Source organism: Erinaceus europaeus, chromosome 1, assembly GCF_950295315.1.
Source record: "Erinaceus europaeus chromosome 1, mEriEur2.1, whole genome shotgun sequence".
Taxonomy (NCBI): Eukaryota; Metazoa; Chordata; class Mammalia; order Eulipotyphla; family Erinaceidae; genus Erinaceus; species Erinaceus europaeus.
In genome coordinates, this window is record NC_080162.1 from 50,477,285 (window position 1) to 50,490,400 (window position 13,116).

Genomic DNA, 13,116 nt, shown 5'->3' on the forward strand with positions numbered 1-13,116 from the left:
TTGGAAACCAGTAAGGAGTGTTCATATCTTGTGATTACTGTTCACTGCACAGTCTAGTAAAGTGCTAGAATCTCTATTCCTTTTCAGTGTATCCAGTGTCACAACTCCAGAGTCAGAGTCACTTTGAGTGATTACAGTCAAGTTTATATTGTCATTATTATTTTTTTAATTTTGTGTGTGTGTGTCATTGCCAGGGTTTCAACCACTGCAAGGATACTTTTTCAGATACACACACACACACACACACACACACACACACACACACACACACACACACACACACGGAGAGACAGAGATATACAGAGAGGGAAAGACATCACAGTGTAGAAGCCTCCTGGGGACAGGCTCCACATTGGGTCATGTGCATGATCACAAAGTTGCACTATCCAGGTGAGCTATTCTGATGACCTCATATTGTCTTTTTTTGTGGTCCATTCCAATTAAATCTGGTTACATTTCAGTTTGCTCATACAGGAATAGTATCTGTCTAGTATACCATTTTGTTTTTGATGACCCCCAGTAGTCTTTTCTCTCCCTCTCTCTTTTGACTTACAGTGATAACTGGGGATTGAACTTGGGCCCTCTGGTGCCTCAGGCATGAAAGTTTTCTTACTTTCTTGTATATCTGATGATATCTTTATTCTCTTATATAGTTATCTGGGTTCAGAATTCAAATTGCAAAATAATCTCTTCTAAATCTTTAAAATAATAAAAACATTTTTTTTTTTAAAAAAAGGAGGGCTTCCACCTTACTAGGGAAAGACAGAAACAGGCTGGGGGTATGGATTGACCTGTCAATGCCTATGTCCAGAGAAAAAGCAATTACTGAAGTCAGACCTCCCATAGAGGTCTCTGGTCTCTCTACACCCCACAGAGATCTTTGGTCCATATCCCAGAGGGATAAAGAATAAAGAAGCTTCCAATGGAGGGGACGGGAAGCTTCCAATAGAGAGGATGCGATTGTCGCACTCTGGTGGTGGGAACAGTATGAATTGTACCCCTCTTACTTCACAATCTGGTTGATCATTATCGAATCAGTAATAATAATAATAAAAGAAGTTGAAAAATAAGAAAACATAAAGCACAACTTGGGTTTGGTGTATTGCACCAAAGTAAAAGACTCCAGGGTGCGGGGGAAGGTTCAGATCCTGGAACATGATGGCTGAGAAGGACCTAGGTTGAAATTGTATGAGGAAAACTGAGAAATGTTACACATGTACAAACTACTGTGTTTTACTGATGACTTCAAACCAATAATCTCAACAAAGAAAAAACAAGAGAATGTGTGCAAAGTATTAAAAAGCCTTTGAATACTTTTACCTAAAGAAAAAAAAAAGGAGGGCTTATGAGGCTAAGTCCTGATTCTCTGTCTACTCTATCCCCTGGGTACTAGATCCTTGATAGCTAAATTCTCTGTCTACTCTATCCCCTGGGTACTAGATCCTTGATAGCTAAATTCCTAGGGACTGCTCTTCAGGAGACCCTACTCCCTAGTCCACTATAGTTTGGACAGGCCATTAAACCCAGTTGAGTCAGAGACCTTTCCAAAACAAGTTAAAACTGGAGTCTAGAAAGAAGTTCCTTGTATTTGGGTGACTGTCAGTGACCACAGGACTGAAAGGACAGGAAATACCCATCTGCAGAGAGAATGGAATAGGAGGGGAGAGGGGTGTGTAAAAGATGGGATGACAACCCAACACTTTTCAAGGCCTGGTTTCATTGAGAAGCAGAGTGAGCAGCCAGGTTAGCACACCCAGTGACTGGTGCATAGAAGCATTGGGAAGAGACTACTGTGTGAGGACGCTGGCACCTCCCCTGTGGTGTGGGGGAGACTAAATTTCTTTGCTCCACTTACATTCTGGTTCCAGTGTTTTGGGGGACATTCTACTGTGCCCCTGTCCTTAGGTTCTAAGAGAATTCCTGTATCCTTAAACAAATTCTGCTTTTTCATTTAACTTAGCTCAAGTTGGTTTCTGGCACCTGCAGCTAAAGGATTTCAACTAATAGGAGCTAGGGATTTTCCTTCTTTCCACTTCTCTATATAATTTCTCTCTCGTGGGCTTTAGTCATTAGCAAAACTGCCAAAGACTTAAGAGGTGTGACGTGTGCAAACCCTTCATGCTGACACTAAGCACAGAAGTGAAACACAGCTCACACCTTTTCAACTATTCTTGCCCAGTGGTACTCACCCTGGAATTAAGAAACAGATGTTTGCAGAATAATATCACCCCACCATTCTTGAGCTCCATGCCACTTCATACCCTCCTTCACAGTTAAATGGGAAATGTCTTTCTACTCCCATTGTCCCCTACCAAGAACAGAAACCATCTTGGGGGGACCAAATATATATATATATGTTAACTTATAGCCCCCAAGTAGCTCTGCAACCTTAAGCTGCTACAAAATTCAAAATAAGAGAGTAAAAAATAAGGACAACCAGAAGTCACTATATTATCTTCTAGTCTTTGCAAATGCCTAGCTCCATTAAAAGGATTGTGCAAAAGCTTCCTGATTTGGGGATGTGGGGGAGGGGAATCAAAATTAGAGGGAAAGCAAGACCAGAGCCCTCTGTATCTAGAACAGTCTGGTGAGTAGTGGGGATGCTTGCTTTATGGCTGAGCTCTCAGAGGAGAAGGCTGCTGCAGACGTTGGGAGACTGGCTAAGTATAGAGGAAAAGTTCCAGAAACTTAATGCCTTTTGGGATGGTGAAGAGAGACACCAGTTCTACATAGCCACTACAACTCCACTAAGTGAACACTAGCTAGCTAATGCAGCCTTACTGATGAACACAGCTCAAATATCAAATACCTGGTAGTGGGCACTTGTCTAGGGCCCCAGCATACACCCTGTCTGAAAAACACACCCTGATTTTCTTTTTCTCCAGCGCTGTCTTGGCAGAACCATCAGTAAAGGGCAAATATAACATCCCAAGACTGGTCAATGGGACACTGTCTTCTTGGAGTTGAATATTTAGTGAAGTGATTCTAGCGTCCCAGATGATTCACTCTCTAGTAGACTCCTAGATCCCTGAACACCATTTTTGCCACTGTCCTTTCTAACCTTGGTGGTATCATGTTCTCTTCCTGTTGTTACCTCCTAGTAAATTCCTTTTTGCTTAAGTAACTATGACTGTTACTTAACAGTCAAAGGATTGTAGGCCAGACTCCAAGGTCCTTGTCCTCAACAAGGATTCCTGTACCTGACATGCTGCACAGAACACTTCTCTCCCCTCTCCCACCCCTGACCTTGACCAACACAGGCACTGGTAATGAATAAGGTAGCAGTCACTGTGCCATGCTGAACCCTAGAGGCTCTTATTTTTGTTTTCCAAGGCCATTTAAAACCTGGGGATTCTCATGTTAAGTGAGATAAGCCAGAAAGAGAATGATGAATATGGACCGATTTCACTCAGAGACAGAAGTTGAAAAATAAGAACAGAAGGGAAAATACAAAGCGGAACTTGGACAGGACTTGGTGTATTGAGCCAAAGTGAAAGACTCCGGAGCAGGGGTAGGTAGTGTTCAGGTCCTGGAAGGTGGAGGAGGACTTGGGGGGGTGGGGTTTAGAGTGTTACGTGGAAAACAGAAACGTTACACACGTGCCAACTATTGTATTTTACGGTAGACGGTAAACCATTAATCCTTCCAGTAAAGAAAAAACAAAAGTGGAGATTCTAATATGATTCTGGGAGAGGAAGTATCCCTAATAATGAGGTGATTTTCCTGCCCTACCTTGGAACGCAGGAAACAGGTTGCAGGGTGAAAATGGCACATCCTCTTCCCCTCCCCTTCCTTTTCCTTTTACTTGATAGAACAGACAAAGAAAATGAGAGGATAGGGAGGGAAAGACAGAAAGTAGAAAGAGAGACACTTGGCAGCACTGCTTCACCACTCGTGAAGTTTTTCCCCTGCAGGCTGGGACTAGAGGGTTGAAACCGGCTCCTTTTGCATTGTAACATGCATGCTCAACCCAGTGCATCTTTGCTCAGTCTTGAAAATTACATACATTTTAAGAAAGAGACATTTACTAGCATGTCTGAGTTTGTGGGTTGAGCTTTGCAGCTGCTGAATAAATTGTACAGAATTGTGAACAAGGATGTGACAATGTTGCACTGGAATTTCTTGGCACTGATAATCTTTGCCATTATTACACACAGACCCATGGCATGCTCACACCAACATGTGCCTGCCTTCTGGGAAGAAGTACAAACTAATATGCATACACATTCCTCCTTTGTAGATAGTAGTTGCTTCTACTGCTTTGGGGGGTATCCACCTTGCGTCTGTCTCCACCACCAGCCCCTGCCACATACTGTTTTTTGTTTGTTTGGGAAATAAAGTGAACCTGTATTCACTTTATTACACTAAAGATTGGTGAAGCAGTTTTCCATCAGGGCTGCACAGTGGAATAGGCTAGAAAGCTTTAAAATGTGGATGCCTGGGTTCCCTTTTCAGGAAACCTGAATTTAACTATTTGGGGTGCAGCCTGAGAATGAAGTTTCTGAAAGCTCCCCAGGAGATTCTTATATGCAGCCCAGGTTGAGAAATACTGACTGAGGAACTAAGAATTTTAGAAAGAATGTGAATAAATTTGGGCGGCCTCTTGTCTCCAGGCAGATAAACATCTGAGCCATATTAGAATAACTAGGGGAGGGGCCAGGTAGCACATTCAGTAGAGTGCACATCACCATGCACAAGAACCTGGGTTCAAGCCACTTCTCACCTGCAGAGGGGGGAATTTCACAAGTGATGAAGCAGTGCTGTAGGTGTCTTTCTCTTTTACTCTCTATTGCCCCTTGCTTCTCAGTTTCTCTCTGTCTCTGTCTAGATAAAAGTGGCCACCAGGAGCATTGGATTTGTTGTGTAGGCACCAAGCCCAGAAAGTGAAAGGATAACTAGAGGAATGATGAGAACTCTCCTGCTAAATATAGCTAGTTAGTCTGGGATGGTGCCTGGGTATCTGTATTTTAAAAACCATCCCAGGTTTATGCTTAGTGACGTAAGGAAGTCAAAGACAACTGCCATATAGTTTCATTCATATCTCCAATGTAGGTAACTGAAATATGTACACTTATAAAAAAAAGTGATCAATCTGTCTCTAAGACTTTCTGGGAATTATGGTGGTTATCTTTGGAGGGGGAGTGGATCACAGAACTGTGGTGAGGGAAGTGGTGTGTGGAACGACGCACTTGTGATCTGATAATCTTGTGAACTGTTACTAAGCCCCTAATAAAAAAATAGAAAAAATAAAATAAAAACTATCCCAGGTGATTCTTTTTTTTTTTTTTTTTTGCCTCCAGGGTTTTTGCTGGGGCTTGGTGCCTGCATTACAAATCCACTGCTTCTGGAGGTTATTTTTTCCCTTTTGTTGCCCTTGTTGTTTATTGTTGTTGTTGCTATTATTGTTGTTGATGGTTAAGACAGACACAAATCAAGAGAGGAGAGGAAGACAGAGAGGGGGGAGAGAAAGATAGACACCTGCAGACCTGCTTCATCGCTTGTGAGGAGGTGGCCCCCTACAGGTGGGGAGCCAGGGACTCCAACCAACATCCTCACGCCTGTCCTTGCGTCAGTCCTTGCGCTTTGTACCATCTGCACTTAACCCACTGTGCTATCGCCCGGCCCCCCATCTCAGGTGATTTTAATGTACCTAATGTAGACTCATGCTCACAGGCTAGCAAATGCTCACAGCTTATCTGGATAGTGCACTGCTTTGACATGTGCACGACCCAGGTTCAAGCCTGGCCCTCACCACACTGAAGGAAGTTTTGGGGCTGTGATCTCTTAAACACTCTCTCTGCCTCTATAAAACAAAACCAAAACAAACAAAAATACTCCCTTCCCCAACAAAGACAAACAAAAAATAACAGCTCAGAAGGTCTACTGCCCATTATTGTCTTTATCTGGGGCTCTCAAAAGTGCAATCTCCAACTCAACATCTGGAAATTTGTTAGAAATGTAAATTCTTAAGTCTTGAACTGGAAACTCTGGAGATGGGGATGAACAATCTGGAACCTGCAGGTGACGCTGCTGCTGCTAAAGTCCTAGGTCTGTTCCTCTGTCTTCCAAGGACACCTTTCCTAGTCCAGTCAATCAGCAGTACTTGCACAGGATCAACAACTCCTCTCCTGTTTTCACCCAAGTCCTCTTTTCTCTGCTTCCCCTACTAACACCTTTCCTGGCCACACCTTGAGATGATGTTCACCAAGTCACAGAGTGGCAGTTTGGAGTTACCTCAATCTCGTTGTCCCCTGCTGGAGAGGGGTCGCTGCTCCGTTTAGACCTGCCTCGGAGCTTCCCGTCAGAGGCCCGGTGTGGCCTGTCTGAGTCTCCCTCCTTGGCTGGCGTGGGAGGTCCATTGTGTGTGTTATATTCACCTGGTATAGGACAGGAGGATGGACATATCAGAAGTTTTGCAGAGGTGCTCCTCTCAGGGAAGATCATACCAGAACCATGTAACTCCAAAGTGGTAGGGCCCAAATGCAGCCCCACAGGTAAAAATCACATGGAATGGCAATTACTCTAGGAAGTCTCTTAAATTGACTATTCATAACCATTCACCCATCCAACAAAGATGTATTGAGTACACATGGTTCTGGGCACTGTTCTCATAGCACCTAAATTCTAGACAGAGGGGGAAACACTAGGCAAACAAGCATGTATATATTTAATGTGTCAGATGGGTCTTGTGTTATAGATAATCTCTAAGTCAGGGAGGGCAGTGAATGTAAGAGGTTATTGATTTGTGTCAGGGCTGTTCCAGGAAGGCTGCTTGGATAAGGGACCTTAGTGAACTGTGTGTGTGGAGGGGCCTATGCTGGGGGAACTGTGTATAATTACATGTGTAATTATACTGAACAGACCTTTGTGTTTATGAGTCTAACATCCTAAAGCCTGAGAATTTCTAGACTAACCAAGGAAGGAAATAAATATTTATGTAGAACTGGACATCAACTTGTCTGTTTTTAAGAAACCTCCACTCCTTAAGGGTGTGTGTGTGTGAATTCTCTACATTCCTCTCCTTATGCATGTAACTTGTTCTATTCTTCACTGAAGATAAGTCATTTAAAGCTTTTTTTTTTTTTTTAAATCATCTCTATTTTATTTATTGGATAGAAACAGCCAGGAGGTCAGGTAGTGGCACACCTGGTGGAGTGCACATGTTACAGAGCATAAGGACCCAGGTTCAAGCCCCCTGGCCCCCACCTGCAGGGGGAAAGCTTTCCAAGTGGTTACGCAGGGCCGCAGGTATCTCTTTCTCTCTCTCTCTCTCTCTCTCCTTCTCTACCTCCCCCTTCCCTCTCAGTTTCTGGCTGTCTCTATCCAATACATAAATAAAGATAAACAAAGAAATAGCCAGAAATTGAGAGGGAAAGGGGTAACAGAGAAGGAGAGAGACAGAGAGAGATATATATGCAGCACTGCTTTACCACTTGTAAAGCTTGTGGGCTTGAACCTGGGTCCTTGCACATTGTAACATGTGTGCTCAACCAGGTGTGTCACCACCTAGCTCCCAAAGCAAGTTCTTTAAGCTTTACTTTTCTCTTCTCTTCTCTTTTCTTAAAAATATTTAAAAAATAATTTTTATATTTATTATATTCCCTTTTGTTGCCCTTGTTTTATTGTTGTAGTTATTATTGTTATTGATGTCACTGTTGTTGGATAGGACAGAGAGAAATGGAGAGAGGAGGGGAAGACAGAGAGGGGGAGAGAAAGAGAGACACCTGCAGACCTGCTTCACCGCCTGTGAAGCGACTCCCCTGCAGGTGGGGAGCCGGGGGTTCAAACCGGGATCCTTATGCCAGTCCTTGCGCTTTGCGCCCTGTGCGCTTAAACCGCTGCACTACCACCCTACTCCCTCTCTTTTCTTTACTTTCTTTCTTTCTTCCTTTCTTCTTCTTTTCTTTTTTCTTTGACACCAGTGTCATTGCTAGGACTCAGTGGTTGCATGACTCTATCACTGATTCTTGCTCCCTTCTTTTTCTTTTTCAATAGAAGGTTAGAGACAGAAATAACAAGGGAGAGAGGTAGAGGGAAGAAGAGATACCTATAGCACTATCCCACGGCTTGAGATTTAAGCTCTACTTGTTAAGAGATGTGTTCATCTGAGAACTAGAAGAGATTATATATGCAGAAGCAGCAGCATGAGGCTGGCCATTAGAAGGTGCCCATAAAACACCTGAATGGACTTCTGGCTCAACCAGAACTATGTACTTGAGAGGATCAGGTGTGGGTCATCTGCTCCTTTCTAGAACTGGTATTTTTGGACACTGTGGGGCCACCAGGCTCTTACCCAGGAACTGCTGCTTGTTGCTCTGAAACCTGGGCATAGTACCCTCCCAAGATTCAGGTTCCAAAGCCAGCATTCTCAATTTTTTTTTTCCTCCAGGGTTATCACTGGGGCTTGATACCTGCACTATGAACTCACTGGTCCTGGAGGCCATCCCTCCTCCCCCCCACTTTGTTACCCTTGTTGTTGTTATTGTTATTGCTGTTGTTGTTGAATAGGACAGAGAGAAATCAAAAGAGGAGGGGAAAACAGAGAGGGGGAAAGAAAGATAGACACCTGCAGACCTGCTTCACTGCTTGTGAAGTGACCCCCCCCACCTGCTGGGATGCTCATGCTTCACGCCACGTGTGCTTAACCCACAGTGCTACAGCCTGCCCTGCCCCCATTTTTTTTTTTTTTTTTTTTTGCCTTCAGGATTACTGCTGGGGCTCGGTGCCTGCACTACAAATCCATTGCTCCTGGAGGCCATTTTCCCCCCTTTTGTTGCCCTTGTTGTTTACTGTTGTTGTTGTTATCATTGTTATTGCTGTTGTTGTTGGATAGGAAAGAGAGAAATGGAGAGAGGAGGGGAAGACAGAGAGAGGGAGATAGACACCTGCAGACCTGCTTCACTATGAAGCTCTTCCCTGTAGGTGGAGAGTTGGGGGCTCCAACTGGGATCCCTAGGCTGGTCCTTGAGCTTCATAACATGTTTGCTTAACCTAGACCACTTTCTCATTAGTTAGAGTTACACACACACATGCACACACACACCCCCCACCCACCCCCCACCCACACACACAGAGAGAGAGAGAGAGAGGGAGGAAGGGAGGGAGGGAGGGAGGAGTGCTGGAACCCAGGTTGTGTCAGATTCCCTACTTGGCGAGTTACTTCTCGGACTCAGAATATTTATTATTTTTATTAGACTTTATTATCTTTATTTGACTAATGAGGAAACTAAGGTCTAGTTAGCTGAGATGATGTAAACCAGTTACTACCCTGCACATTAATGGTAGAGCCAGAACTAAAACTTGGGCCCATTTTCACCCCTAGAATGACAACTATAAAACACTATGGAACCGGGAGTAAAGCGGTGGTGCAGTGGGTTAAGTGCACGTGGCGCAAAGCACAAGGACTGGCTTAAGGATCTGGGTTCGAGCCCCCGGCTCCCCACCTGCAGAGAAGTCGTTTCACAAGCAGTGAAGCAGGTCTGCAGGTGTCTCTCCCCCTCTCTGTCTTCCCCTCCTCTCTCCATTTCTCTCTGTCCTATCCAATAACAATGACAACAATAATAACCACAACAATGTTAAACAAGGGCAACAAAAGGGAAAATAATATAAAAAATAAAACCACAGTGGAACCTTGGAGGATACCCCATCCTGTTTTCTCATTTTACAGCTGCTTGTTTTAGCTTCCATATTTATCCCGTAGGCTCCATCTCCAGTTCTTGGATCACTGGGGGGAAAATGCTTTTGTCTAAAACTACTTGGCCATGGATCGATTTGTCTTCCTACGCCGAAAGACCTATTTCCCTCCAAATCCCAAGGGGTTGAGCTTTGTTTATTTAATGTTTATAAAGCTTCTTAGCAGACCAAAGGCGTAATGAGAAGAGATGGGAGTTTGAGTTGTCAGGACTGCTGGGTGGTTTCCAATTCCCCAGTATTTTCAGGAGCAGCATCCCAGATATCGCTCTAGCAGTGACATTGTTCTGGAGTGTGAGGAATAGGCAGTAAATAAAAGTGCAGCTGCTTTGGAGTTATCAAACAAGATCTATCCTGATTCCATTGTTAGTTCTAATGTTATTGAAGCTTAGGAAAATTTGCTGTACCCATTAAAATTCAGGAAAACACTGTTAAAGAGAGGGAAACTCTCATCACTTAAGAAATGTCTTATTAAAAAAACTTTTAAATTTATTTTAGTTAATGTATTCATTTAATTATTTTTAATTACTTCTTTTTAATTTTTATTTATTATTTTTAAATTAATTAATTTATTTAGAAAAGGAGACATTAACAAAACCATAGGATAGGAGGGGTATACTTATTTTTTTAAATCTCATTTATTCCCTTTTGTTGCCTTTGTTGTTTTATTGTTGTAGTTATTGTTGTTGATGTTGTTGGATAGGACTGAGAGAAATGGAGAGAGGAGGGGAAGACAGAGAAGGGGAGAGAAAGACAGACACCTACAGACCTGCTTCACCATCTGTGAAGTGACTTCCCTGCAGTTGGGGACCTGGGGCTCGAAGAGGGATCCTTACGCCAGTCCTTGAGCTTTGTGTCATGTGTGCTTAACCTGCTGCGCTACCACCAGACACCCTCATTTACTTATTTTTGCTAGGGGCCTCATGCATGAAGATTCCTCCTTTTCTGAGCTGTTTTTATTCTTTTTATTTTATATACGTTTTTTTTCTCTCTCTCCCTCTCTATATATATATACACACATGCATATCTATCTATCTATATCTATCTATCTATATATATATATAGAGAGAGAGAAAGGAAAGATAGAGACATGGAGACAGCAAAAGAGGGAGAGATATCACATTACCTCTCCAACAACTGTGAACTTTATCCTGGTGCTGTGGCACTCCCATGTGGTGTTGGGGCTAGAACCTGGGACCTTGATCATGAGAAGTCATATGTGCTCTATTGAGTGAGCTATCTAAGGCTCTTTTCTTTTCCTTTCTTTCTTTTTTTCTTTCTTTCTTTCTTTTTTTTTTAACCAGATCACCTCTTAGCTCTGGCTATTGGTGATGCTCAATACAGAACCTAGGACTTCTCATATGCAAAGTCTGTGTACTTCTGTTACATTATTGCTTCAGCTCAGAAATGTTTAAATAAGCTGCAAGTGAAGTTAATTAATTAGGAGTGCCCCAAAATAATCCCTTTTCCATACTTCATAAATTCTTGTAAACGAGTTTCAAAGTTCAAAGTAATAGCCAGAGATAATGGATACAGTAATTTACATATTCCTTTCCTGGAGTCGCTTCAAGTGTTTCCCTTCTCTTATTTATTTATTCAATTATTTACCAGAGCACTGTTCAGCTCTGGCTTAGGGGATAAAACCTGGGACTTAGGGGGCTTAGGGCATGCAAGTTTGCTGTGCTGTTCCTTCAACCCAAGTTTTACATCTTTAGTCAGGTTTATCCCTCAAGTATTTCATATTTTGGGGTTCACTTATAAGTGACACTTAAAAATATCCTGTTTCTTTTTTATTACCTTTTTAAAAATTTATTTTTAATTTTTTTATTGGGGGATTAATGGTTTACAGTTGTCAGCAAAACAATAGTTTGTACATGCACAACAATTCCCAGAAAACATACCCTATTGCTTATGGTGACACCATAATTTTTTTGTATTTTCTTATTATTTATGTATTTATTCCCTCTTGTTGCCCTTGCTGTTTTATTGTTGTAGTTATTGTTGTTGTCATTGTTGTTGGATAGGAGAGAAAGAAATGGAGAGAGGAGGGGAAGACAGAGAGTGGGAGAGAAAGACACCTACAGACCTGCTTCACCGCTTGTGAAGCGACTCCCCTACAGGTGGGGAGCTGGTGGCTCGAACCGGGATCCTTACAGCGGTCCTTGCACTTTGTGCCACATCGCTTAACCCACTGCGCTACTGCCCGACTCCCAAAACTATAATTTTTACACGTCCATTGAGTACCTTGCAACCATGCTCAAGTTACTTTTTAGTTTTAATAGCCCTTTTGTACATTCCACCCTATTTTCCACGTAAATGCTCAAATCATCTTGTTATTTTATGAACTCTGATTCTACTTTTTGAGTATGAATACATTTTTCTTTAATTCTTTTTTCAAGTTATTTCACTGCAAAATACTTGTTTATAGCACAGTTGTTGGCATGTGAGTACAGTTTCTCATCTCTCTCTGATGTCTACATTTTTGTCTCATTACGTTGGCTAGGATCTTGCACAATGTTGAATAGAATTGATGAGTGGATCTCTCACCTTGTTTCTGATCTTTGGAGTAGTTTGGTTGTTTGAAGGTGCTGACCAGTTTGATCCCTGGTGAGAGTTCTCTTCCTGGTTTGCTGATGGATGTCTTCTTGTAAATACACATGGTGGAGAGAGAATTTCTCTCACATCTCTTCAGATAAAGACATAATGGGGATTCCCATAATGAGGGTTCCACTCTCATGAAAACTACCTCCCAAGAACCAAATACCACTACACTGAATTATAGGACTTGAACACATGGATACTGTATGACATAAACATTTAGTCCCTAGAATGCTTTTTTTTTTTTATAATGAAAATTCCCTACTACTCCTAATTTGGTCTTTTTTTTTTTTTTTTTAAGAGATATAGAGTATTTATTTTGCTAATACAGAGTAATGTATGTGCATGTTAAAACTGTACAGGGACATGCTGGGGGTGGCCCTACCCCTACAGATTAGCAGGGACTCGATCCCCTCTGAGGCATGGAGAGCCAGCAGGGCTAATGATCTGGCCATCTTGGGGGCCACATGCATGTGGGGTGAGCTCTGGCTGGATAAGATGTCCTCCTGGTAGCACTGATTCACCACCATCTTGGTTCCCTGGTAGAGGGAGCACTTGGTAATGTAGAGTGAAGTGGGCCAGGTGGCTGCTTCTCCAGCAAAGATGCCCATCAGTGCATCTTGGGGCCTCATTTTTTTACGGAAATCACTGACAGCTGATGTACAGAATCACAAGTCATCCAGTGCGTCACTTCCATGAGAATGTTGTGATGGGTGGTGCAGGGCAGAGTTGCTATCCTGTGGCTCACTGTGGGCACCGCTGCCCCTAAGGACTCTCATGGACGGGGGGGTGGGGTGCTGATAGGCATCCAGGGCGAGCATGGCCAGG

At 42.8% G+C, this 13,116-nt stretch overlaps 1 protein-coding gene across 3 annotated transcripts in view; it reads right to left on the minus strand.

Moving 5' to 3' along the window:
• The window catches only part of EYA2 (EYA transcriptional coactivator and phosphatase 2), a 326,053-nt gene that overhangs the window by 104,785 nt on the left and 208,152 nt on the right, over positions 1 to 13,116 (minus strand). For all 3 annotated transcript variants that reach the window (XM_007526717.3, XM_060185905.1, XM_060185898.1), the window contains one exon: positions 6,235 to 6,377. In XM_007526717.3, coding sequence (XP_007526779.1) covers positions 6,235 to 6,377 — 143 coding nt within the window. The remainder of the gene's footprint in view (positions 1 to 6,234; positions 6,378 to 13,116) is intronic.